The sequence below is a fragment of the Rhincodon typus genome, chromosome 35 (assembly GCF_021869965.1).
Source record: "Rhincodon typus isolate 14 chromosome 35, sRhiTyp1.1, whole genome shotgun sequence".
Taxonomy (NCBI): Eukaryota; Metazoa; Chordata; class Chondrichthyes; order Orectolobiformes; family Rhincodontidae; genus Rhincodon; species Rhincodon typus.
The window spans coordinates 23,677,109-23,703,880 of NC_063366.1; the positions used below are offsets into that span (position 1 = coordinate 23,677,109).

At 42.8% G+C, this 26,772-nt stretch overlaps 5 protein-coding genes across 5 annotated transcripts; 2 read left to right on the plus strand and 3 right to left on the minus strand.

Annotated features, from left to right (window-relative positions):
• Nucleotides 1–516: 516 nt before the first annotated feature.
• LOC109914610 (histone H4-like) lies at nucleotides 517–831 on the minus strand. Its single transcript, XM_020514221.2, has one exon. The coding sequence runs from the start codon at nucleotides 826–828 to the stop codon at nucleotides 517–519; it is 312 nt and encodes a 103-aa protein (XP_020369810.1). The 5' UTR covers nucleotides 829–831.
• Nucleotides 832–15,061: 14,230 nt separating this feature from the next.
• Nucleotides 15,062–15,537, plus strand: LOC109914622 (histone H2B 1/2/3/4/6-like). The gene has a single exon (XM_020514232.2). The coding sequence runs from the start codon at nucleotides 15,072–15,074 to the stop codon at nucleotides 15,450–15,452; it is 381 nt and encodes a 126-aa protein (XP_020369821.1). The 5' UTR covers nucleotides 15,062–15,071; the 3' UTR covers nucleotides 15,453–15,537.
• A 37-nt stretch (nucleotides 15,538–15,574) lies between these two features.
• Nucleotides 15,575–16,762, plus strand: LOC109914615 (histone H3-like). Its single transcript, XM_020514225.2, has 2 exons — nucleotides 15,575–15,601; nucleotides 16,346–16,762. The coding sequence occupies exon 2, from the start codon at nucleotides 16,352–16,354 to the stop codon at nucleotides 16,760–16,762; it is 411 nt and encodes a 136-aa protein (XP_020369814.1). The 5' UTR covers nucleotides 15,575–15,601; nucleotides 16,346–16,351.
• Nucleotides 16,763–18,031: 1,269 nt separating this feature from the next.
• LOC109914613 (histone H2A-like) lies at nucleotides 18,032–18,805 on the minus strand. Its single transcript, XM_020514223.2, has one exon. It carries the CDS (start codon nucleotides 18,777–18,779, stop codon nucleotides 18,390–18,392), a length of 390 nt encoding a protein of 129 aa, XP_020369812.1. The 5' UTR covers nucleotides 18,780–18,805; the 3' UTR covers nucleotides 18,032–18,389.
• A 5,482-nt stretch (nucleotides 18,806–24,287) lies between these two features.
• Nucleotides 24,288–24,772, minus strand: LOC109914614 (histone H2B-like). The gene has a single exon (XM_020514224.2). The coding sequence runs from the start codon at nucleotides 24,766–24,768 to the stop codon at nucleotides 24,382–24,384; it is 387 nt and encodes a 128-aa protein (XP_020369813.1). The 5' UTR covers nucleotides 24,769–24,772; the 3' UTR covers nucleotides 24,288–24,381.
• Between the last annotated feature and the right edge of the window lie 2,000 nt (nucleotides 24,773–26,772).

Genomic DNA, 26,772 nt, shown 5'->3' on the forward strand with positions numbered 1-26,772 from the left:
AAGTTGGTTCCTCACCTCCTGGCAACTGCGTCTCTAAAGGATTTATGTAGCCCTTTGGTAGCCCGAGAATTCTGGGAGGTATAGATTTCAACCTTGCAGCTGCGCCTCGATCGTTTGGGAAGAAATGTGGTTATTTATTAATTTATTACTATTGCTGCAACGTTTTCATGGCCCTTAACTTTTGCAGTATCCAGTGCCACCAGCTATTTCTTGCTATTACTTGGGACCTCTGTAGGAGGCCGAGATGGATCATCCACTCTGCACTTCTGGCTGACAATTGTTGCAGATGCACGAAGGAGCTGTACATTCATTTGTAATACCTCCATGTCGTTTACTACTCCACATATTGACGTCCTGAATATAAATCGTCTGGGACTGAAAAACTGAATTGTTCAGGCGACAATACTCAGTTTAAAATTGTGGCTACCATATTTCAAACAAGGCCCGCCGCTTTCTTGAGAACAAATTGTGGCTCTTAAAAGAGCCTTTCCACCGATGTATTTTCCTTAACACCTTTCAACCACCGAATCCATAGAGAGTTCGTCCTTGGCGTTTGAGAGCGTAAACCACATCCATTGCAGTAACGGTCTTGCGTTTAGCATGTTCGGTGTAAGTTACAGAATCTCTTATAACATTTTCTAAAAAAACTTTCAAAACGCCACGGGTCTCCTCATAAATAAGACCGGAGATACGCTTAACGCCCCCACGGCGAGCTAGGCGACGAATAGCCGGCTTGGTAATACCCTGAATATTGTCTCGAAGGACCTTACGGTGCCGTTTAGCACCACCTTTACCAAGGCCTTTGCCTCCTTTACCCCTACCAGACATCACCAACAAACATGAAGACACGCCCGTAGCCATAGGTGAACGCACAGCGAACTCATTTTATTCTATTGGTGCGGACCTGGGTGAAGAACTCAAAAGGGGCGGAATCAAAGAACAACGCGTTGCTCCTGCCGCCCGTCCCGGTTCACATCAACGCAAAGTAATGTATCAAAACTGCGGAATGAGCAAAATAATCATTCATTGTTAAACAACCTCATAATCTGCTGATATACAGTCAAATGCAAGAGAGACAGATTAAAACGGATTGCTCTTGTTAAAAAAAACATTTTATTCTCACTTGTTAGCCACAGAACTGCACATTTTACGGTAAATCCCAGGTCCACACTCAGAAAGAGAGGTACTTGAGATCGAGGAACACCAAAAATGTGGTTCCGATTTTTCAAAGCTGAGTAATACCTTCATACTACCCATTAAATTTGCTAATCGTCCTGTACACTTTCTCTCCAAGCATCACAATTTCACCGCCCTCCCATCGCCTTATTGTCCTTTTCCTATTGTACTTTCGAAAACAAAATGATTAACTCTTAAATCATTGGCTAAAGTGAAAGGAATTGACTTTTAGAACTTAGTATCGTTGCATGATACTTGCTGTGGTCAGTGTAGCTATCTTAGCGAACAGCTCTAAATATTTTAACGACCCGACGTTCTTTATTGGCAGTATCATCTTCCTTCTTCATGTCACAGTCTCGCAATTTAGAAAACGAATGCTGCCCTCAAGACGCTTGGTCTCCTTTTGCAAATCTTTGCGTAGTTACAATCGTTTTCTCAAATCCATCAGGACCTATTCTATCCAAAATCTGACTACTTCTCCAACTCTTGAGAGATCTCCAATCACGGCCATTATATTGAGTCATATGTGAATGTAAGGGAAGCAAGTGTTTCGCATCATGTGGACACGTAGAATATCTTGGAATTGCTTCTCAGATCGTTGTAAATCTGTGGATTTCTTTACCGCAGAGGGTAGCTGCGGTTGGGCCGTTAAGTATATTCAAGGCGGAAATAGACAGATTTTAAATAGTAAGAGAATGAAGGATTCTAGGAGGAAAGGCATGAAAGTGGAGTTAATGATTATCAAATCAGCCATAATGTCATTGAATCGCTGAGCAGGTGCGATGGGCTGAATAACTTTCTTCTATACCTTATTATGACTTGTCGTCTCCATCCTTCAATAAATACTTTCTGATCATTCCTACCTTGTTCAAATTGAGACTTGTAAGTAGACCATCGTCATACCTTTCTCCTCGTTTATCCTCAGTAATCCACTTACACCTAACCACACTGTCTCCTAGTCTCACTAATTCTTAACAACGACTTGGTTTGACCTGCATGTCCCACAGCTTATTCCACCCCTTTCGAGTTTTAAGTGCTTAAATCTTAAATTTGTTTGTTACCTAACCATGCTTCTTGATTTATGTCTTCCCTTCTACAGTGGGATTCCAGTTCGGGCCTTGAATCTGTATCTAGATGACGCTAGGAGTGAACACCCAGGGGCATATACATGTTGCTATATCAGACTGTTGCACCAATAGGAAGGTTTTGCTAGAACAGGGTATTAACTGTACAATTGAAATGCTATGAACACTTTGGACAGCTTATTTAAGAAAACTATACTGGCACATGATGCAGAGCAGAGCAGGTTCACCACTAATGTCAGATATGGAGGCATTGTCCTACGAGGACAGGTAGAATAGATTGGGCCTGAGATTCTTGGTATATAGAAGTGTGAAAGGCGACCTTATTGAAACATGCAAGATTCTAAGAGGACTTGACAGATTAGATGTGGAAAGATTGTTTCCCCTTGTGGGAGAGTCTAAGACCAGAGGTCATAATTTCAAAGTAAGGGGTCGTACATTTTAGACAGAGATGAGGAGCAATTTCTTTTTTCAGACAGCAGTGCATCTATGAATTTTGTTTTACCACAGAGGGTTCTCGAGGCTGGGCCATTAAGGTTGAAATACACAGACTTTTAATCAATAAGGGTATCAAAGGCTATGGGAAAAGACGGGAAAATGGAATTGAGGATGATCAGATCAGCCATGATCTCACTGAATGGTGGAACAGACTCGTTGGGCTGAAAGGCCTTCTTCTGCACCTATGTCTTATGGTCAATGCTTTTGACTGTTGTATCATGAAATCTTTTGTTACTTAATTTCCCCTGGCCTCACGCTGTCTCCGATCTTCTCTCTGGTTTTTCCTGTCTCCCTCGCACTTTAAAATCTTTTAATTTTCCATTTCTCTTCAGTTCTGATGAAAGATCATTCAACGGGAAACATTACCTTTGTTACTCTCCTTTGTTGCTGAGTTTTTCCCATTTTTACCACGTGCTTCCAGCACGCTGCAGTATTTGGCTTTTGTATAGTGGGCAATAGGCCAGGTAGAAGCCAGTAGGCCAGTCCTGAAGAAGGGTAATACCCGAAAACGCTGACCCCTCCTTTCCTCTAGATGCTGCCAGGCTTGCTGTCTTCTTCCGACCTCCTGTTTGTCTACAGAAGCAACAAAGAATTGGGAGGAAATCTTTGAATATGTGCAACCCTTGGCTTAAAAGGATGGAAATGCCTGTTTTGACATTCTTATGATTTAATTATTTACTGTCAGTGTTAAGGATAACCACTGGAGACGTGTTAATTCTTAGGAATTGAGGTTAGCGTGTTAAGTATAGATGAGGTGCATGTAGTTTAGACTATTGGGTAAGATTGGTGTACGATTACTGAGCATGATTAGAAACAGTTTTTAACAACACTTGTCGCTACACACTCCCACAGCGTAAATTAGAACATGGAAACCAATTATTGTGCAACCAGACCACATTTAGCTCTCATGAAAGAAAAAAAATGATGCGAATGCTGGAAATCTGAAACAGAAAGGGTTGGAGAAACTCGGCAGGTCTGACTACATCTTTATCATTGATAAAGAAACAGATGCAGTCAGACCTGTTGAGTTTCTCCAACACTTTTCGTTAGTTTCAGATTTCCAACATTCTCATCTTTTTTTTCCTTTCATGAGGGCTAAATATCTGATCTTAAAATTGCTTCTTAGTTTCTCTTCGTTGCAATTTAGTTCAATTTGTCAAGAAATAAAAGACGCACTCCTGCACAATATTAACAGTGGTGGAAATCGCCACAATTTTTACAATGGTCACTGGATTTCCCAGCGCCTTATTCATCTTCTGGCGAAATTGGATGAAAGTGTCCTGAACACGCACATTTGATATGTCGAACAAGAATTATTTGCATTTGGTAACATGTCTGTCTTTTGAAAATTTTAAGCCTCGCAGTGAAAATGTTTCCGAGCGCTATCCGTTAAGTTTTGTAACGTCGCACAATTTTGGCCCTGAGAGCTACTTTGAGATGTGAGAATACTGGTGATCACAAAAGAAAACAGATGAATATCTTTAAAACAGTGAAAATACCACGGTTGGGACTGCGAGCACTGTGACTGCCGCTAATTTCATTTTCACGTAAACTCAGCACAGGGATACAATGAACTGTTTGCGGGTGAAAGAACATGGACTGGAACGTTGATATTGAGTTATTATTGGTTTTACTTTTAGACGTAAGAGAAAAATATTTTTAACAGCTAGGAAAGACGCTTGTCAATGTATGAAAATGCAATTAGAATAAATTGCAAGAAATAAAGGAATTGTTTTCGGTGTTGTGCCCTATGTGGGGGCTGATAGATTAAAACGAGCTTTGTCTTTCGGTCTTCCTCTGGCTGGGAAAAAAAGGGCAACCCCGCAGAAATGTGGTTGAACGTCATTGGTTAAAATACGCTGTTCTCTGATTGGCTGTCGCTGTGTAGTACATTTTCAATCCGTTCATGCAAATAAGGATGCGGTGACGTCACAAACCATAGGCCGTTGGCCGTTGGCGTCATTTAAATTTTCAAAACAGCGCACGCGCACGAGTTAAATCGCCAAATAAAGGAAAAAAATCAAAACAGCTTGCGCTCGTAATTGATCTGAAAATGTTCCCCCAAACGCGCTAATTATGGGCAAAACTCCGAGGAGGAAATTGCCAACAACACACGCCTTGACATTGTTGGACTTTAGGATGGAATCTGTAAACTGTGCCCTCTTTTAGCTCTTTGCCCACACCCTGAGCAATGGACATTTTTAGAAAAGACAGGGACTTACTCCCCACCCCAAATGCCTCAGGAGGTTACTAATCCTTTTCTTCAGTTTTTCCAGGATCTTCAAATATACTCTCACTATCCAAAGCATTCAGCTCACCCAGCCCCAACACAGATTTAAATTGTCCTCTGTCAAAGTCATTAACAATATTTACTATAACTTAAACCGTGGTATAGAATCTGTCCTTGACAACTTTCAAGGCACTGCATGGTTATTCTCTCCATCCTTGTCTGCTTCCTTTCATCGCCTGCAATGACCTGATTGGGATCTTCACAGATCATAGAATCCCAACAGTGTGGAAACAGGCCATTCGGCCCGACGAGTCCACACTGCCCCTCTGAAGAGCATCCCACACAGACACATTCCCCTACTCCTGCATGTCCCATGTCTAACCCATCTAACCTAAACATCCCTGGGCACCATGGGACAATTTAGCACGGCCAGTCCGCCCTAACCTGCACATCTTTGGACTTGGGAGGAAACTGGCCCACCTGGAGAAAACCCATGCAGACAGGGGGAGAATGTGCAAACTCCACACAGACAGTCATCTGGGGCTGGAATCGAATGCAGGTCCCTGGGGCTGTGAGGCAGCAGTGCTAACCACTGAGCCACCATGCTGCCCATCTTCTCCCATCCAATCTGCCCCTAACATCTTCAGGACACCCTGGCTAATTTAAATTAGGTTTCTTCTCATTGGCCATCTTCCATGTGGATGTTGGTGACAAAGCTACACCTCTTTTTTACCCCTAAAATAAATTGCAGCCTTACATTTGAGTTCAGGAGTTGGGACGTCATGTTGCAGCTGTATAAGACATTGGTTAGGCCACTTTTGGAAAACTGCAATAAATTCCTTGCAATGTTCTTAAACTTGAAAAGGTTCAGAAAAGATTTACAGGGATGTTGCCAGGGTTGAAAGGTTTGAGCTGTAGGAGAGGCTGAATAGACTGTGACTATTTTCTCTGGAGGCTGAGGACTGACCTTGTAGAGGTTTATAAAATCATGATGGTCATGAATAGTGATGGCCTTATCCCCAGGGTAAGGGTGTCCAAAATTAGAGGCAATAGGTTTAAGTTAGTGGGAAAGATTTAAAAGGGACCTGAGAGGCAAGATTTTCACATACAACGTGGTGCGTATATGGCATGATCTGCCTGAGGAAGCGGTGGCTGGTACAGTTATAAAAGGCAATCTAGATTCAGAAAAGATTTGCAAGGATGTTGCAAGGGTTGGAAGGTTTGAGCTACAGGGAGAGGCTGAATAGGCTGGGGATATTTTCCCTGGAACGTCGGAGGCTGAGGGGTGACCTTATAGAGGTTTATAAAATCATGAGGGGCATGGATAGGGTGAATAGCCAAGGTCTTTTCCCCAGGGTAGGGGAGTCCAAAACTAGAGGGGCATAGGTTTAAGGTGAGAGGGAAAAGATTTAAACGGACTTAAGGGGCAACTTTTTCGCGCAGGGGGTGGTGCATGTATGGAATGACCTGCCAGAGGAAGTGGTGGAAGTTGGTACAATTACAAAAGACAATCTGGATGGGTTAATGCATAGGAATGATTTAGAGGGATATGGGCCAAATTCTGGCAAATGGGACCAGGTTAATATAGGATATCAGGTCAGCATGGACAGGTTGGACAAAACAGCTTGTTTCCATGCAGTACATGTCTATAACTCTGTGAAATTTACACCAGTCCTGTTTGGTTCTCAGGATGAACTCCCGATTTTCTACAATCCCATTCCCAGCTTGGCTGTTTATCACCCTGAATTTTTTGTCACATTTATCCCTGTTTTGGTCTCTACCATATATTTCACTTCGACAGTTTTAGTTCCCTCCTTTCTACTGCTGGATGTTGAAAGGAATTCTTCCTCACATTGCACACATTTCAATCATTATTAGCAGCACGTGACTAACAAGGGAGTCATTCACATGGGAATCAATGGTTATCAGGTGTAGGTTGGAATGCGGAGTTGAGGCCACAATCAGATCAGCCGTGATCATTTTGAATTACAAAGCAGGTTAGAGAGACTGAATGGCCTCTTCCTGCTCCTAATTTGTATGCTCATAGCAGCATCACTGAATCAGTGTCAAAGATCTTTTCCTAGAAATAACCATGCCGAATAAATAGGTTAAACTGAGTCCTCTGTACTGAAAAGGTGCCACAGAGTTTCTTGTACTGAGTCCATCCTAACTAATAGAACACCTTTGACATGGACCTTGAAGGTTCATGGTAAAGGATCTTGGAGGAGTAAAGCAGTAAGCTAGTTGTCACAAAGTTTGCAGTTTCTCTCCTGCTTATGCAACCACAAAATTGATTCAGACTATATACAGTTGTGTATCCAAAGTTACCCTCCCATCCCCAAAAATGGTGAAAGAATAGGAAGGGCAATAAATGGACCTTTGATTGCAGAGATGAATTATCTACTGAGAGGAGTTATACAGTCATAGAGTCATACAGCACAGAAACAGACCCTCTGGTCCAACCAGTCCATGCTGACAATAATCCCAAACTAAACTAGTCTGCTTGGCCCACATCCTCTAAAAAATCCCACTTATTCATGTACTTATCCAAATGTCTTTTAAACTATTTAACTGTACCCACATCCTCCACTTCCTCTGGGAGTTCATTCCACATTTGAACCACTCTAAGTTAAAAAAAAATTGCCCTCATGTCTTTTTTAAATCTTTCTCCTGTCACCTTAAAATGTGCCCCCTAGTCTTGAAATCCCCCAGTCTAGGAAAAAGACACCGGTTAAAATATTGATGCAGGGTTATATTGTCAAGTAGACATGATGAAGGGTTTCATTGTTGGTGGTGAGCAGTTAGTGAGAGACTAAGCTGAGTTGTAGTTTGTCTACCACATGAATGTAAATAGTCTGATTGGAAAATGAAAGTGAGGGAGTTGTCCTTGTACCTTGACATCAGTAGAGCAGTTTATTTTATTTGAACGCATAGGACCTTCCTATTCCTCAGTGAAAATGACAGTGATTTCATTTTATTTCATCGGGACACTGTACTGACATGAGAGCAGCTATGTAAATGCAAGAGTTTCATAGATTTCTTATTTTTTATTTGTTCGCAGAGTGTAGATAATACCCCCATCACAGTCATATTTCATAGTTTATCTCTGTTTTGTAGTGTTTTCTTCTATAAAAAAATCAGTCCTTATGATACTGGTGTTCCATTAGTAGTGTTCGAGGATTTTGAACTAGTTTTGATGAAGTATTTATGCTATGAAGGATGAAAAAACATCAGATACAAGGACAGATTCAGCAAGTTAAGACTGTTTCTCTTGGAGAACTGAAGACTGTGAGGGGATTTTATGGATGTTTTCAAAATCATATGGGATCTGTACAGAGTAGATGAGGGAGAAATTGTTCCTATGCGTGAAAGGGTTGGTTGTGAGAAGGCACAGTTAATTAGTCAAAGAATCAAAAAAGAAAAAAGGAAAGGCTTTTTCAGACAGTGATTAAGGTCTGGAATGCATTGCCAGAGAAGGGTGAGGCAGATTTGATTGAAGCATTCAAAAGGGAGTTCGATGATAATTTGACCGGAACAGCATTCAGGGTAACAGGGAGAAGGCAGAGGAATGGCACCAACTGAAAGGCTCATTTGGAATGCGGACATGAAGGGCCAGATGGCCTCTTTCTTTACTGTAAAAATTCTGTAATCTCTATTGATCAAATCAGGATGGTGTTTGACTCTGACAGGGACAGGGAATCACTGATATTCTCATGTTATTGCTGTTTTATCCCCTGGTAGATCACAGAAACGGAAAGAAGATTCTGTCGATAAAAGCTTGATGAGTTGAGGTTGTGTATCCTGTCGATGGTATAGATTTCAGTCACAATGCCTTAGTGCAGATATTGAATCAATACCTGGGCTGGGCTCTAAGTAGTATTTATTGACATGTACTGCATTATTTGCAGCTCCTTGTGCTTAGTCCGTCCTTCCTAATGGCAAACACCCTGACATAAACCTTGAAGATTCATAGTGAAGAATCTTGGAGGACTAAAGTGATAAGCTACTTGTCACAAAGTATGCAGTTTGTCTCCTGCTCCTGCAACCACAAAATTGATCTGACTATATACAGTTCACTTTCGGCTCCATAGTGGCCAACCCATCCCCAAAAGCATTGAATAAATGGGAAGGGCAATAAATGGACATTTGATAGTGGAGAAGAATTATCTATTCAGAAGGGTTATATTTTCAAATAAATAGAGTGAACGATTTCGTTATTGAGACTCTCCACAGAACCCATTACATGCAATTTCACCGTGAGATCAAATAGTAGGCTATCGGATTAAAACTGTAGTATGGCATGATGTGGGAACTGGTCATGAAAGAGGGCACTTTCACTGAGTGCAAGGAAACTCCTAATTTAATTCTAAACATTTGTAATGGTTGACAATACTTATACAGAAAGCATGAAGACAGTTTCTGTTGCATACTGACTGCTAAGAACTGAAACCTGCACCAATAGTTTATCTTGCAATTTCTTCCCCACTTCTGGCTTTTTGATTGAAGGACCGTCATTGATGAAGCAGCTGAGGGTGGTTGGGCCTAGGACACATCCCTGAGGAACTTCTGCAGATATGTCCTGGAGTTAAGATAATTCCAGTAAGGGTCTTATGTTAACCAAAACATCAATAATTCAGGTACTGGAGAATCTGTGCATGTTCATCATCTGTCAGCTTAGAGGGGGGAATTATCATACTGCTCAGTCATGGTATATATGCCAAACCACTGGCTCACAAATATTTTTAGATGCAATAAACAGATTCAGAGCTATACCTAAATCATGGTATAGCAATCAATCATCTGCTATATGCAAGCAGAAAATAGGGTAGATTCAGTTCTTACTGTAACTACAGGAAATATAAGGTCTACCTGCTTCTTGTGTGTTTCATTTACAAACTAGGATAAGAAACGTTGGCTGGCTGTTCAATAAAATTAGAAGCAAAACATGTCTGACTAAGGAGTTCTATCCTTTCACTCATTATCTTCACACTGGCATTGTTCATTAAAATGTGCTGGATGGTGGTGAGAAAGGTTTTCCTGCCCCCAGCACCTATTACTGATTCCAAAATGAGCTACAAGCCAAGTGAGTTAAGTAAATATACAGCTGAGATTAAACTTTGTTGTTATTTTTCCAAAATGATTCTGGTTTTCACTGGATAGAGTTGTTGAGCCTTTGGAATAAGAAGTAGATTGCTATTTGGAGGAATCTTCTGAGGTTTTCTGGCAATGAGGAATACTCAGACATTGCTCATACTTGTAATTTTCAAGCAAGCCCAAGCATTGTTGATGCTCCTCAATTTAGCCCTTTGCCTTTTTCTTAAAAATTCATTCACCAGATGTGGCTAGGCAGAATTTATTGCCTTTCCATAATTGCACAGAGGACAGTAAAGAGTCAACCAGATGCTGTGGGTCTGGAGTCACATGAAGGCCAGACCAGGTAAGGATGGCAGTTTCCTTCCAGAAAGACATTAGTGAGCCAAATGGGTTTTTCCTGATAATTGATCCATAGCCATCATAAGACTCTTAATTCCAGGTGTTTATTGAACTCAAATTCTATCATCTGCTGTGGCAAGATTCAAACCCAGTTCCCCAGAACATTACTCTTGGTGCTTGGATTAATAGTTCTGTGACAACACCACTAGGCTGTCATCCCCCTGTACAAATTGTAGGGATTAGAAATTGGATTCATTCTACTCAAAATACATTTCAAGTACTCTTGCTGAGGCCTCAAGCAAATGATTTCTAATTGTGCTAATTGAGAGGAGCAGTGGAACTTAGACTGAGAATCACATGAAGTCTTTTCTTTCATTTGTTCTTGGGCTGTGAACATCACTGGATAGCATTTGCTGCCCATCCCTAATTGCTCCAGAAAAGCTGCCTGTTTGAATTTCTGCTATGCATGTTGTGTAAGGACACTCACAACACTCATCAGAACTGAATTCTAGGATTTCGATCCACTGGCAGTGAAGGAACAGCAATACACTTTCAAGTCAGCGTGGTGTGTAACTTGGAGCAAGTGTTCTCATGGGTTTGTGTAGGATTTGGGTGAAAACCTTAAATACGTCTTAATGAAACCTCAAGTTGTTTATGGAGGTTGGTGAGGACTGGATGTATCAGAATCAGCACAGATTAGGATATAATGAGATATTTTTGGGGTGAGCTAATGTTTAAGGAGTGTGGAGGAGTTGAGATCCACTAAGGGAGCCTCGTTGGAGATGGCAAAGTCATAGTCAAGGGGCTCAGTAGGAAATGGGATGAGTAGGCATTGGTGGATGTTACTGGCTAGGTGAGGGTATTTTTAAGTTTTATGACAGATTAATGACATTGAGGACATATAAAGAGAGATTTCATTTCTGCCCCATGTTCCTGATGTCTCTTAGCCATTGAGGGTAAAGGTGGACCAGTAGATCAGAGGACCTCCTTGTTGCTTGGCCTAAAGTGGCAGCAAGTTGCTCTGGTTAGTTGAGGGAGTTGTCTGCCTGTCTCTCTTGCACTTTTCCTTTGCACCCAAGTGCCTTTCACAGATGGGAGGTATTTGAGGGGGGTTACGGATAGTGATGGGATTTGTCGGGGTGCAAGCATGCACTATTATCTCATGTTTTAACTTGACAAACTTCCTTCAAAGAATTTGTGTCTTTTGCAGTAATAAAAACTTGCCTCTATCAACGGGGCTAATCATATGTTTCTAATATTTTTCTCAGAAAAATTACAAATAAAAAGATTTTTGGGAACCCTAGGTGTTTCAAGATTAGGCAGACATTTGTGCTGTTACATGTTACAATAAATTTAGTATTATGTATAATATTGGCATTCAAGTTGTGACTTCAACTAACTTTAGAATTGACTAATAGTGAACAATGTGATGGAGGTAGAAGCAGATGATTTTGGGTGACAGGGAATGTCTTGGTTTCACATTCAGCCAGCACTGTGAATATCCCCTTATACCAAAGTTAGTAACTGTGTGGGGAAAGGAGAAAGGTTGTAAGGGTACTCAATTGTACAATATTCGACCGTCTGTATTTTGAAACCAGGGTCCTAGGCAGCTTTGTTGTATTTAAGAATTGTAAAGCTGATTAATTCAGATCATGTTCACAATACCCACACAACTCCAACAGACATTAAGAACATCACTATCAGTGGCTCTGACCATGTTGCTCTTCTGATTCCTCCTGAATTTCCTCAAACTCCCTGCAAACTTTAGTGTTGCATCTTTGTCCACCTTGCTTCTGATGTCCAGGTCAGTGGAGGACTGTTCTCCATTGTTCCCAAGTGAGTGCAGAGTGCAATATAAGGCAAGACAGGGACACAGTGGTAATATCACTTGACTAGTAACCACAAGCCCCAGACTAAAGCTTTGGGGACATGGGTTTATAATCCACTATGACACAAGGCGAAGTTTGAGTCAATTAAAAAAAAAAGGTCTGGAATAAAAAGCAAGCCTAACTGTGACCATATAACAGCTATCGATTGTTGTAAAAACCCATCAGGCTCACTAAGACCTTCAGGGAAAGGAACTTGCCATGATTACCTCGTCAGGATGGCATGACACTCCAGACTCGCAGCAATGTGGTTGACTTGTGACTTCTGTCTGGGCCAGTTGGGATGGGCAGTATATGGGCAATATGTGCTGGCCTAGCTAGTGATGTTCACATCCCATGAATGAATAAATAGAAATACGCAACCTCTCTGTCAAATTGTCTCTTTCGATCCTTGCATTATGACCTCAGGAGTCCCTCGAGGATTCACAATATTATCTACATGCTGCACTGTGGTGGCACCATTCAAAGATACAGGGTCACTTGACAAAAGGCTTTGCCTCTCTACCACTACCCATGCTCTTTCGATTGTCCATGCTGCTTGATTGCTAACCCAGCAGCAGTCTTGGATGAGCTACAATTGCAATAATGTGATCACCCAGCTGAGCAAAATATGCAATTTAGCTCATAGAGTCATAGATTCAGACTATTCAGAAATATGAAATTAGAAAGTCCTGGAGAAACTCAGCTGGTCTGGCAGCACCTATGGAGAGAAGAGAGGGCTAATGTTTCAAGTCTGATATGATTTCTTTAGTTTTGAGATGCTGACAGACCAGCTGAGCTTTTCCAGTACTTTCTGCTCATTGTTCAGACCTCCAGCATCTGCAGTAGTTTGCTCCTGCAAAGAATGACCCTGTATGCACATGATAGTACTTTACAGGATTTCTCAAATTTGTCTCACTGCCAAGTTATTTTTCCACAGCCCTGAAATATTCTCCTCTTCTAGTAATTGTCCAATTACCTTTTGAAAGTTTCTGATAAATGCAATTTTGTCACTCTTTCAGGCAGTAGATTAATTCACTGCATGTCTTCTCATCACGCCTCTGATCTGGCTGTCAATTATGTAATCAAGAAAATGACTGACTTCTTTGAACAAGGCATAATTTTCTGATTTGTAAGGGGTGCGAATAATGAGTGGAATTTAAGAACCGCAGATATTTTTAAATATTTTTTAATCAATCCATTCAGAGACGTTATAACTCACTTTAGAGCAATTGGGACTCCTGGCTCAGACGTAGGGATTCCACCACTGCTCCACAAGCACCCTATTTTTACCTTCTTAATGAAATTGGACTTGAGTGGGGCACAAGAAAATATATTACATCAATCCTCAGTTACACAACAAGTACAACATTCAGTGACATTGACTAGAATTATTTAATAGTTGGTGGAACCAGATCAGAGGCAATTACCAGATCCAGAACAATTACTGGAAGAGGAGAATATTTCAGGGCTGTGGAAAAATAACTTGGCGGTGAAACAAATTTGAGAAATCCTGTAAAGTACTATCATGTGCATACAGGGTCATTCTTTGCAGGAGCAAACTACTGCAGATGCTGGAGGTCTGAACAATGAGCAGGAAGTACTGGAAAAGCTCAGTTGGTCTGTCAGCATCTCAAAACTAAAGAAATCATATCAGACTTGAAACATTAGCCCTCTCTTCTCTCCATAGGTGCTGCCAGACCAGCTGAATTTCTCCAGGACTTTCTATTTTCATTCCTCTGAGTAGTCTGAATCTATGATTCTATAAGCTAAATTGCATATTTTGCTCAGCTGGGTGATCACACTATTGCATTTGCACCAGGTTGCCTTGTTTAGTTTTTGATTCCTGATTGGTTCAGTTTGAATATTCCTTTGCATTCCAAAAAGATCACCACATCCAAGGATGAATTTAGTGCGGTATATGGCAAGATTTAATAGTGCTACTACATATCACATGAAAATTAAGTATCTGAACCAGAAGCAGCAAAGGCTGGCAACAATTAGCATTTGTAGACAGAAACAGGGCTGGATAGTCCTAAGGAAATAGACTGGATAAGTTGGGATTATTTTCAGAGGAACAACAAAGGCCAATTGGGGGATCTGATTGAGGTGTACAAAGTTCTGTGCTGCATAAATAGGCTGCATAAATAATGGGATCAATAACCGGTGACACAGTTTTAACACTAGGTGATTTTGAGGTGATTTGAGTATGGCAATTTTCATCTACATGGAATTCACTGCCTGAAAAAGTGCTAGAAGTGGGAACCCTGAATGCATTAAAGATATTGAGCAAGTGAATCACCCTAGCATAAGGCTATGGACCGAGTGCTAGAGAATAGGAATAGAACAGATGAATGCTGGATGACTGGCGCATAGATGATGGGCTGAAGGACCTCTTTCACTGGTGTAAAAACTGAATGGCACTATAAAACCAAATTGGACATAAATATTTTACTGTGATTTCCCCTCCACAGATTCTTGGTATGTGAACCTTTTCTCCTTCCCCTTTTTGGTACCTATGAGTTATGTTGGATTCCATGTGCTGTCACTGCCCACACCCCCTCAGAGCCTGTCTGAAAGCCTGGGAGTTTGGCGGCAAATCTGGAGTGCTTCTGATTGGTTCATTGGTACCCATTGTTCTTAGCGCACAATGGATACATTCAAATATCATACTCTCTGCCAATAGGAATTCCCCACTCTCTGATCCTTCATTTGCATGCACGGAGCTATTAAAGCAGGCACTCAAGTTGACTCTGTTCACCACAAAACTCCACGTTCGTTCACAACATGCCTGAAGCAGCGGCTAAGGGTATGGCGCCCAAAAAAGGTCCCAAAAAAGCGGCAACCAAGAAGCGCGTCAAAGGTGAGAAGAAGCGTAAGAAGAGCAGGAAGGAGAGCTACAGCATCTACATCTACAAAGTGTTGAAGCAAGTCCACCCTGACACTGGTATTTCCTCCTCCGCTATGAGTGTCATCAATTCGTTCGTCAACGACATCTTCGAGCGAATCGCCTGCGAGGCTTCCCGCCTCATCCGCTACAGCAAGCGGCAGACTATTTCCTCCCGGGAGATACAGACCACAGTCCGCCTGCTGCTGCCCGGCGAGCTGGCCAAACACGCTGTGTCCGAGGGCACCAAGGCGGTCACCAAGTACACCAGCTGCAAATGAAGCGTCTCGCCAGACAATATTAAGAATAAAATAACTATTAACCCAAAGGCTCTTTTCAGAGCCACTCAAAAGTATCCAGAGGGAGCTACTGCTCATTTACTATATACCGGGCAGCTCGAATTTTGGTTGTCCACTGGCTCGCTGCTTTGATTAGTCACAGTTTATCACCGTTTTGGTTTTAATTTTAAGTTGTGCCTTTAACTTAAAATAGATTGTGTTTCCTGATGGCTTGCTGTCATCTTTCTGGTTACCGCAAGTGAAATAAACAAATGTTTGTTACAGAATGGTAGCAGCATTTTCTTTGTACTTCACATTTCCAGCAGTACGTTTGCCTTTTGAGTGGCGTGTAGCTTTCGTTTAGTTCCAATTTTACCTGCGTTTTAGTTTCACTTGTATGTTTATATTGATTGGCTACGTAACCAATGTCAATTTCACATTAAATAGGCTGTGGTCACTGATAACTTTGTCTTGGTCCCGGCTGCTACAAGTGAAACAAATTCCACAAGTTGTATACTGTTAGCATTTTCTTTGTGTTCCACGTTTCCAGCGATATATTTGCCCGTTTGAGTAGCAAGTAGGTAACGCCGCGTTACACCCGTCAGTGTGCCATGGTTTAGACTTAAAGATAGCAATCTGTTATTGTTGAGCCGGGTCCTGGCCTGGAAACCCGCCTATTTTAATTTGCAAGTATTGGTTTTTTTCCCGCTTCTTTTTGTGGGTTTGGGTTGGGGGGGGGTGCTGTCCGTGCGGATTGAAAAACCCTCCAATCGAACGTGGAGCTTTATCGCATTCGCAGCCAATGAGAAGACGGCGAAGACTCACCTGTTCCTATAAAAACAGGCATCGCGCTGTGTTCTCTGCAGTTAGGGTTATCGTTAAGAATTAGGAGGAACAGGGGAATGGCTAGGACTAAACAGACCGCGCGTAAATCCACTGGAGGGAAAGCTCCTCGTAAGCAGCTGGCCACTAAAGCTGCTCGTAAAAGTGCTCCGGCTACCGGTGGGGTGAAGAAGCCTCACCGTTACCGACCTGGTACTGTGGCTTTACGGGAGATCCGCCGCTATCAAAAATCCACGGAGTTGCTGATCCGTAAATTACCTTTCCAACGCCTGGTCCGTGAGATTGCCCAGGATTTTAAGACCGATCTGCGTTTCCAAAGCTCGGCTGTCATGGCTCTGCAGGAGGCCAGCGAAGCTTATCTGGTTGGACTGTTTGAAGATACTAACCTGTGTGCTATCCACGCCAAGCGAGTTACCATCATGCCCAAAGACATACATTTAGCTCGCCGTATTCGAGGGGAACGCGCCTGAATTTACTGTTAACTACATCAGAAACGAAACCAACGGCTCTTTTAAGAGCCACGAATTTTTCCAGCGAAGGGTTGTAGTGCCGAAATGATGATGGCTATTGTTAGGTATACGAAGATTTAAATTAGTTTCTACTGTAGTCTTTCGAGCAAAAAGTCGGGTATTTAAGGCTACTTTGAAAAAAAAATAACGAGCCAGCAGTCAGTGTACTTAGAATCCGTACAGCGTGGAAACAGCTCATTCGGCCCAAAAAGTTAATCGTCCACTCTCGCAAGTGCCTCCCACCCACACTCAATCCTCTACCCTATCCTTGTAATCCTGTATTTCCCATGGCTAACCCACCTGCATATCCCTGGACACCATGGGCAATTTAGCTTGGCCAATCCACCTAGCCTGCGGAATACCTCTTTGGATACTGTAAGGCTCTATTTATATTGCAGAATCATTTTTGGTGGGAATGTGAAAGTGAACTTCACAGAGGCAAAGGTCAAAGCTCCCAACTTAATTGTGTGTCTTGTTAAAGGACAGCGAGCGCAACGTTGGATAAAATATCACAATTACTCAGGGAAAGATGGACTTTATTTCCTCCAAAACCGAACATCGCTCAGATGTGGAATGGGGCGGGATAAAGCTTCGACACATGTCGCTTATATGCTTTGAAGTTTTGTTTTTTTTTGCATATGCACAACACAAATTTGAGTGAAAATTGAATGTGTGCGCTGAAGTAAATGGTCTCAGCAACAGCTGAGCCGAATGATCGATTTCATGTTGTAAAATGTTTTTTCTCCATTATTTTACTTTTCAGTGCCCCTGGCAGACCGCCACAAAATGCATTCCTGTTGCGCCAAGGGCCTCCAATTCAAAATTAAACTAATAGAGTCACAGGTTCCCCAAAACATTAATGGCCGGTGAATCCCACTTATGTGACCATACGTTTATAAAGTTTAACTCCAGATTATTTATATTTATTTGTTTATGCCAGTAGGCTTCAGGAATCCTCCCCCGACCCAATCCTTGCTCCTATACCGCCCCCCCCACCCTCCCCTTAAATTTAGAGGTTTGAGAGCAAACGAAGACAAAAAAAAATTATGAAAATGTGTGCCCGAGTATTACACTTCCTCGCGAATGAATTTGGGCCACTACAAATGCGTGGAATTTACGGACTTCAGTGGTCGAAACATTCCGTTTACATTTTATTACAGTCAAGAAGCGCAGACCAATGGATTTTTCTAACAAAGTGATGTCAGTATTTTATACAGAGCGTACATGTAATTTAGGGTGAAATGGGGGTGGGGAAGGAAACACTGCTCCACAGAGGGCAAGAAATAAAAGGGCGGATGTTCGCCGCAAAAAACTGTCACGGCGCTATCACTTTGCTTCCGGCGGTTCTCGTTTTTCACTTTGTCAAATGTCTAGCTAGACAAAAACTTTGTCAAGATTTTTTGCAACAGCCATAATTTCTCGAAATTCGTTAAAATCATATCACTAGTAAACCACGCGCCTACTCATCAAATTCCCCCATTAAGACAGTCTGGATTAAGCTCTTTAGAAAGAATTGAGCGGCTCTGAAAAGAGCCTTTGTGGTTTGTTTTGTTGAATTGATCTTCGTTTTCTCAGATCTCCCCCCAGTTCAGGCGTAGACCTTGCTGGGGTGCCCGGTTTTCTTGGGCAGCAGCACAGCCTGAATGTTGGGCAAGACGCCGCCCTGGGCGATGGTGACCCCACCCAGCAGCTTGTTGAGCTCTTCATCGTTGCGGATGGCGAGCTGCAGGTGGCGAGGAATGATGCGGCTCTTCTTATTGTCCCGGGCCGCATTGCCCGCCAACTCGAGGATCTCAGCGGTCAGGTACTCAAGGACGGCAGCCAGATAAACGGGGGCTCCAGCCCCGACCCGCTCTGCATAATGCCCCTTGCGCAGCAGGCGATGGATTCGGCCCACCGGGAACTGTAGGCCAGCTCGGGACGAACGCGTCTTGGCCTTAGCCCGACCTTTCCCTCCAGTTTTACCACGGCCAGACATTCTTCTACTTGTCAAAACTTTCGAAAGCCGTAAACAACTTCCAATGGAATAGCTACGCGGGGCAGCTCCCCTTTTATATCATTTGTTGGAATCCAAAAGCGGTCCCTTTTCATTGGCTAATCTATTCACCTATGTTTAGGATTGGCCGAGGAAAGCAGAAATTTTCTAAATGCTTAGCGAATGGGAAACGGCGCCTGCATCATCCTCAATTTGCATAGTTATTACCGGGATGTGCAGCGGGACAAAATTACGGGCTGTCCAACTCTGATGAAGGTTTACCGGACCGAAACATTAACGCTGGGTTTCTCTACAGATACTGCCAGACCTGCTGACTTTCTCCAGCAATTTACGTTTTTACTTCAGATTTTCAGCACTCGTAGTTTTTTGATATATTTTAGGGGTTTCTCCCCCGATCAGTAACAAAGTTGATACATTGCAAATTCAAAGCCCGTAATCCTTGATTCCCTTAGCAATCAAGAACCTTATCTATCTCCGGGTTAAATACAGTGCACAGCCCTCTGTGGCAATGAGTCACGTAGATTAACCATCCTCTGGCTGACGAAATTCCTCCTGGTCTCAGTTCTAAAGGGTCGTCCCTCACTCTGAGACTGGGCTCTAGAGTCTTAGTTTTTTACTAGTGGAAACATCTCCATGTCCACACTAATCAGGCCGCTCAGTATTCTCTAAGCTTCAATGAGAATCTCCTCCCACCACAAACCCCTCCCACCATCTTTCTAAATTGCTTTGAATACACATGCAAGTGTCCTCACCGCTCCTCGTATAGCGAGCCCTTCATCCCGAGAATCATTCTTGTAAACCTTCTCTAGACGCCCTCCACTGTCAGCACACCTTTCGTTAGATATGGGCCCCAAAACAGCTCACAATATTTCAAATGCAGTCTGACCAGAGCCTTATGCAACTTTAGCAATACACTTCTGTTTCTGTATTCTAGCCCTCCTAAGTAAATGCTAACATTGCATTTGCATTCCTAACTGCCTGAAACTACATGTTAACCTTAAGAAAATCCTCAACTAAAAATTTCCTGGTCCCTTGGTGCTTCAGATTTCTGAAGACTTGCCTCATTTAGAAAGTAGTCTACGCCTCTATTCTTCCTACCGAAATGCATCACACTTTCCCAGATTGAATTCTAACTGCCACTTCTTTGCCCACACACCTTGCCAAGCCCTTCTGCAGTCAACCCACCTCCTCAACACTATCTAGTATTCAACCTATTTTAGTGTCGTCTGCCAACTCAATAAAAATGCCCTCAGTTCCTTCATCCAGATTGTTAATATATAACATGAATAGTTACGCTGCCATATGTACCCGTGTGGAACTTCATTAGCCACTCAATGCCATCCTTAAAAAGGCCCCTTTATCCCCACTTTCTGACTTCTACCAGTTTTTCAATGCGCTGTCTATGCTGTATCTTGCCCCTAACACCATGGGCTCTTATCTTGTTTAGTAACCTTCTGCAGCACCTTATTAAAGGCCTTCTAGAAATCCAAATAGATCATAACCACTTTATCTATCTCGCTCATTACCTTTTCAAAGCATTCTAACAGATTTGTCATCCCCATAACTAAGTCATACTGACTCAGCCCTATTTTGTGAAGTACTCCACAATATCATCTTTAAAAATGAAATCTAAAATCTTAGCAACGATCCAGCTCAGTCTAACTGGTGTATCATTTCCTGTCTTCTGCTTCCCACCTTTCTTAAATAGAAGCGCTAGATTAGCCATTTTCCAGTCCTTTGGGACCCTCCCTGACTCCAATGATTCCTGAAACATCACCACCAATTGCTTCCACAATCTCCTCAGCTATCAGCCACAGAACCCTGGGGTGCATTGCACCTGGTTCAGGTTATTCATCCACTTTCAGATCTTTCAGCTTCCCCAGTGCTTTTTCCGTCGTGATGGCCGCTACACTCACCTCTGCCCCCGACTCCCCTGAAATTCTGACTTGCAGCTGGCATCTTCCATTGTGAAAAGTGACACAAAGTACCTATTGATTACCTCTGCCATTTCTTTGTTCCCCATTACTACTTCTCCAACCTCGTTTTTCAGCATTCCAGCGTCCACTCTTGCCTCGCTCTTATCTTTTAGATCTTTTAAAAAAAAACCTGTTGCAGTCTTCTTTTATATTACTAACTAGCTTACTCTCATATTTCATTTTCTCCCCCTTATTGCTTTTTTTAGTTTAGTTATTATCTACTGGTTTCTAAAGCCTCCCCAACCCTTTGGTTTCCCACTTAACTTCACCACACTATGTTTTTATCTTTTCCTTTTATACTTCCCCGACATCCCTTGTCAGCCATGGATATCTTGTTCATCACAACACCCTACCTCCCCTCCCTCCCCACCCAACCATTGGTTTCTTCTTCCTTAGGATGATTTTCTGCTGCACTTCCCAAATTACTCTTAGAAACTCCTGCCATTGCTGCTCTACCAAATTCCCTGCTCAGCTCCCCTTCCAATCAATTCTGGCCAGCTCCTCCCTCATGTCTTTGTCGTTACCTTTACTCAATTGTAATACTGTTGCATCAGATTCCAGCTTCTCCCCCTCAAACTGCATGGTGAATTCTATCATATTATGGTTTCTGTCCCCTAGGGGGTTCCTTCAACTTTAGCTCCCTAATTAAGTCCACTTCACTATCCATCACCAAATCCAGAATTGCTTGCTCCCCAGTGATGCCTTCCACAAACTGCTCCAAAAAACTTAGACATTTCGCAAATTCCTTTTCTTGCAATCCACTACCAACCTGATTTTTCCAGTCCACCTGCATATAGCAGTCCCCCATATTTACTGTAATAGTGCCTTTCTTATATGTCTTTTCTATCTCCTGATTTAATTTCTTCCCCACATCCTGACTATTGCTACGAGGCCTGTACACGATTCCCATCAGGGTCTTTTCTCCTTTTCTGTTCTTCAACTCTACCCATACAAATTCTACAACTTGTTTATCTCACATTTTGCTATCGATTTAATTTCATTTCTTAATTACAAGGCAACATGACCCTTTCTGCCCATCTATCCTTTTCATAAGTATATCCTTGGATATTTAGCTCCCAACCTTGAACCCTTGCAGCCACGTCTCTGTGAAACCCACATGATCGTACCTGACAATTTCAAACTATGCTACAAGCTCAATCACCTTGTTTTGTATATTGCATACATTTAAGTACAACATCCTCAGTCCTGTATTGACTTCATGCCTTTCTCACAGCTGTCCTCTTATCTGCAGTGTCTGAGGTTAGATTCCTAACCCTTTGCATACTCTTTCCCTTATTACTTGTTCAGGAAAGTTTAATGAGCTCTAACATTTTCCATAATTTTCCACTGACCATCACCCCCTCCAAACGCCAGCCTCACTCTTTAGTTTAAACCTTTATCCTAAATAATGATTCTGGCTGGAGGATTTCAGTCACCTGCAGAGTTTGGAGAAGCTGGGTTCCTAATGAAAAGAAGTTAGAGACTTTTGATAGAACTGTTCAAAATCAAATCAATGCAAGACAGAGAAAAACGAAGGCATCTCCGAGTACAAATGCATGAATCAGTAAATGCTAAACGACTGGTTATAACAGCCATTAAACAAAGCAAACCAAACACCTAGTTTTCTTTGAAAATAGATTAAGTACAGACTTGAAAAGTAGAGAATACATTCTTCAACGTATGCCAAATTGAACTATACTCCAGCCACTTCTTTGTCAACTCTGGTTGCCATATTACAGAAAAAAGAAAATAGTCATTGGGGAGGCTGCAAAAATTGCAAGGATGGGAGCAAAATGCCTGGGTATGTGTATATCAGGAAGTAGGTGACAAATTGGATTTTCTTTCTCCTGAAAAAAAGGCTGCCGACGAGTGGATAAAAAGATAGCCATCAAGAAATCCATTAGGGAATTCAGATGAAACCTGTTGACCCAGAGAACGGGGAGAACGTGGGCTTGGTGGCCTCAAGAAGTGGTTAAAACATATACTGTAGCATAGTTAGATTTAAAGGGAAGCTAGACATGAATTTAAGGGAAAAGTTTTACAATGGAAAATATAGCTGAGAGAAGATACAAGGAGGTGCGACTGAAACATAAAGAGATATGATTGGGTTAGGCAGTATTCATGATGCTGGTTAATATTTTTAAAATGTTTATTACAACATCAAACCAGTCATTAACAAATGCAACCAAATAGTTCTACAAATACCTATTGTTACTCTCATTACACTCAATCTTATCTTTATGATATTTCTAATCTTAAATGACATATTATTTCCAAGAGTCAAGGGCACCAGATGGCGTTAATCCGTCTGCCATTGCCACATAAATTTATCACCAGAGCTTTCTCGTTGCCTTCTTGAAAGCAGAATGACCGATTAAAAACTTTGTTATTTTTTAAACACTTCAGTTTGTTTTCAGAATTTTTTTTAAATTTCAGTAACAACGCCGTAATAACACCATTGGCAAGGGCATAGGTGCCTTGGCCATTTTCAAATAACGATGAAAGAATTTGGAGTAAAAATCCAGCATTCGCTCTTCATTCCGTTTGCTCAAATTCAACATCCTGTGATATCTCGGTGAAAGCGCGCACCAGAATTTGCAGCGATTAGCGAATTTTCCACAGGTAGAATTGATGGGAAAGCTTCCAGAAAACACTTGATTACTAAATTTGCCTCCTTGAAAGTGCGTTGGGGTAGGTATAGGGGCGGCATCGGTGTTTTTAAACTGAGTTGGAATCACGAGATATGGTTCCATACAGCTGGAGGTTACATCAATAGACATAAGTTTCTGATTCTATCAAATATAACACCATCCCCTTCCATGTAGAAGTAACATCACGAATTATCATAACCAAAATTTAAAAATGCACACTGTTGAAAAACTGATAATCCATATGATCAATTTAAGATTATCCAACCGGCATAATTTTTCGGAAAGAATGAAGTCAAAGATGAGTTTAAGAAAATCGGCAAGAAACCTGAAACTTTTTAATGGTCGGGAATGAAACTGCGTGGAAGGACTGTGAAAATAAATTTGATCTTAACGTTCGAAAAGATAATTGGTTGTCTACTTGAAAAATAGAAAACAAAAACTATGTGACTAAAAGGGCTCCCTGTGGGTCTAATCGAATAATTGCTTCGGAAGACCCGTCATTTTGTACTTCTGCGATTCTACACGTGAAGAACAGTTGCTTTAAGGAAAAGTTCCAAAGGTAGAATTGCATATTTTTAATAACTTATCCATTTCAGTCTTGACATCTGTAGTAATATAGAAGCTATCAAGGCAAATAGAATCGATTTAGTCGAGATGAATCAGGGTACAAATGAATAAAACAAGCTCATTGGAAGGAGCGGTGCAGAAAAGTCTGTACAGGCCAGCTGAGCTATCTTGGTGCTGTGCTAAAACCTTTGCTATTTCTGATTAAAAGGCTGTTTGCCTTATAAATTTGTGTAGCTTACTAAGATTATAGTCAGATTGCTGTAAAGCCATAAGTTGATCGAACATTTTGATCTTAGCCCTTCATTGGCAGTAGTGCGCGGCTCTTAAAAGAGCCTTTTGTGTCCGTTTTTGATAAAGGAGGAACGATTCGTTTTCATTACCGTGGCTAATCTAAGTGGAACTGGTGTACTTGGTGACCGCTTTCGTGCCTTCAGAGACGGCGTGTTTGGCCAGTTCGCCCGGCAGCATAAGGCGGACAGCACTCTGAATTTCTCTGGCCGATATGGTCTGGCGCTTGTTGTAGTGAATCAGGTGCGAAGCCTCAGAGGCGATGCGCTCAAAAATATCGATGACGAACGAATTCATGACATTCATAGCCTTGGACGAAATTCTTGTGGAAGGATGGACTTGGGTCAGCACCCGGTACACGTAAGTCGAATAGCTCTGTTTGCGAGTCTTCCTCCGCTTCTTAGGTGGCTTTTTAACGACTTTGCTCAGCGACTGTTTCGATGCCTTTCGGGACGCAGCGCTCTTCGCCACAGCCACCGACTCAGGCATGACTTCCGATCACAGCAAACTCGGAAAGATGCAGCCTGCCCGCCTCATTTATATAGTTGCCCCATGCTAATGAAGGATCGCGGTGAGACAGTTTCCTATTGGGCAATCGACATCTTCCGAATCATCACCGTTCAGACGGTTTTCTCTCATTCGGTGATCTCAGCCAATCAGAAATGACGCATGACGAAACCTTTGACCATAACGATTCAATGTCGCGCCGCCGCCGTGAGGACTTATCCGTCTTTCGAAAGCGCCGTGGACGGATGACAGCTGGACAGCGGATCTGGACAGACTGAATTTCGTCAACATTTAATAGCTGAGTAATAATTTTATGGTTAACGCAGCCTTAGCTGAAGTTTACACTCAGCACGCTTGGTAATATACTGTGGATGTGGTAGAATTGGGGAAAATGAAGTCGGTCTGACAGGAATAATTTTGTCCAGACGACTCCCTAAGTTTCACAGTTTGCTTTTATTTAGCAAGTGGGCGCAGATAGTTCCGGTCTGCGGCCCTTCCTCAGAACCACAGCTGGACCTTAATTACTTTCGTCTCGATTTTAGTTTTGTTGAACTACCAGCGCAAGCATGTTGCCAGCTTCGCCTGTCGCCTCTAACCCTTTTATTTCTATTGCCCTATAGCTAACACACCGATGGAAGGCGCTCATTCTCTGGATTAGAAAAAAAAAATGCACAAGACCTACAGCAAAGTAAGGAACAGTAGTTCATTTATTTTATTTAAAGTTTAAAACACGACAAACAAGTTTTCTAGGTAAATGATTAGTAAATTGCGTCGCCACTCAGTAACCAACTTTCGTAAATAACTAGATCCATTTCACAAGCTGCACTCCAGTCAAGGTCCACTAGCTTCTCTTGTGGAAATGTCTAAGCGGTTCTGAAAAGAGCCTTTGTCCGTCCCCGGGCCTACCTCCTCTTCTCTAACCGCTGCTTACGTACGGTGGTTCTGGTTGTGGCTAGCCGCCGAACGGCACATTTTCTCGATTTGCACTCCAACCTTTTGGGAGCTTTCGACCCCTTGGGGCTTCGACGCGACATTTTGGCTGACGCCGTCTCCCTTTTCGGAGACCGCCTCCTGACCCTAGCCTTTTTCTGCGCCGAGCTCTCCTCCACCTCCCACTCCTTAGGTGTTTGCAGGGAAACGGGAGCCCCGACATGCGCCGACGGGTTTTTACTGAGCGACGCCCTCACGGCAGAGTGGCTGAGCCGGGGGCCGCACCCCTCCATATCGTAGTTGGCGGCCGAGATGGTCTTCCTCATTATAGTAGCCAAAGCAGCAGGGCCCTGTCGGTCTTTAGTCAAGGCCACCGCCTCCAAGATGCGCTCGGCCACTGTAGCTACGGTGGCCGCTTTCTGCGGGCGGTAGGCGCTTTTCCTCTTGGTGACCGCGGTGGGAAGAGGAGGCGGCGCCATGTCGGTGGCCGCGGAAAGGGGAGCGGCAGCGGCAGCCGGAGCAGCGGCCATCGTCGCTGGTGACGAGAGATCCACCTGTGCAGGGGCAACAGCCTCAGCCATAAGCGACATCAGCAGCAACTGCGGCAGCAGCGTCGCAACAATAAGCCGGAGCCGCCGCAGCGGCCACTTTATGTGGGCGCAAAGCGGACGCCGTAGAGCCACACTCAGCGCAGCCGCAGTTGCCGCTGTCCCGTCGTCCCCGCTCCCTCCTCTCCCCGAATCAGTAAAACGCCGCTTGTTCTCGGGGTGTATCACCCATTCTCCCCGGGAGGCGGCGAGCTCACCCCAATGTAATTTCCAAGGTCTCCCCACGACGTATGGACACGGAGCCACGTTCTCCGCAGTTTGGAAGCGTCTTTCCATCGTGACGGCCAGAGGTTTCGAGCGCATGTCCATTCGCTTTCAGACCCTCTTCAAAACTCATTACTGATTATAAAATAGGATTTTGGTGTCCTAACATTCTGCAGGATTAAGTTAAGGAGATCCGAAGGTTGAACCTTGCACCTGGGTGTTTTGTAGGATTGAACTATTTGAA

Excerpts from the sequence above, each read along its gene's own strand:
- LOC109914610 (XM_020514221.2), bottom strand. The coding sequence starts at position 828 with ATGTCTGGTAGGGGTAAAGGAGGCAAAGGCCTTGGTAAAGGTGGTGCT.
- LOC109914622 (XM_020514232.2), top strand. The coding sequence starts at position 15,072 with ATGCCTGAAGCAGCGGCTAAGGGTATGGCGCCCAAAAAAGGTCCCAAA.
- LOC109914615 (XM_020514225.2), top strand. The coding sequence starts at position 16,352 with ATGGCTAGGACTAAACAGACCGCGCGTAAATCCACTGGAGGGAAAGCT.
- LOC109914613 (XM_020514223.2), bottom strand. The coding sequence starts at position 18,779 with ATGTCTGGCCGTGGTAAAACTGGAGGGAAAGGTCGGGCTAAGGCCAAG.
- LOC109914614 (XM_020514224.2), bottom strand. The coding sequence starts at position 24,768 with ATGCCTGAGTCGGTGGCTGTGGCGAAGAGCGCTGCGTCCCGAAAGGCA.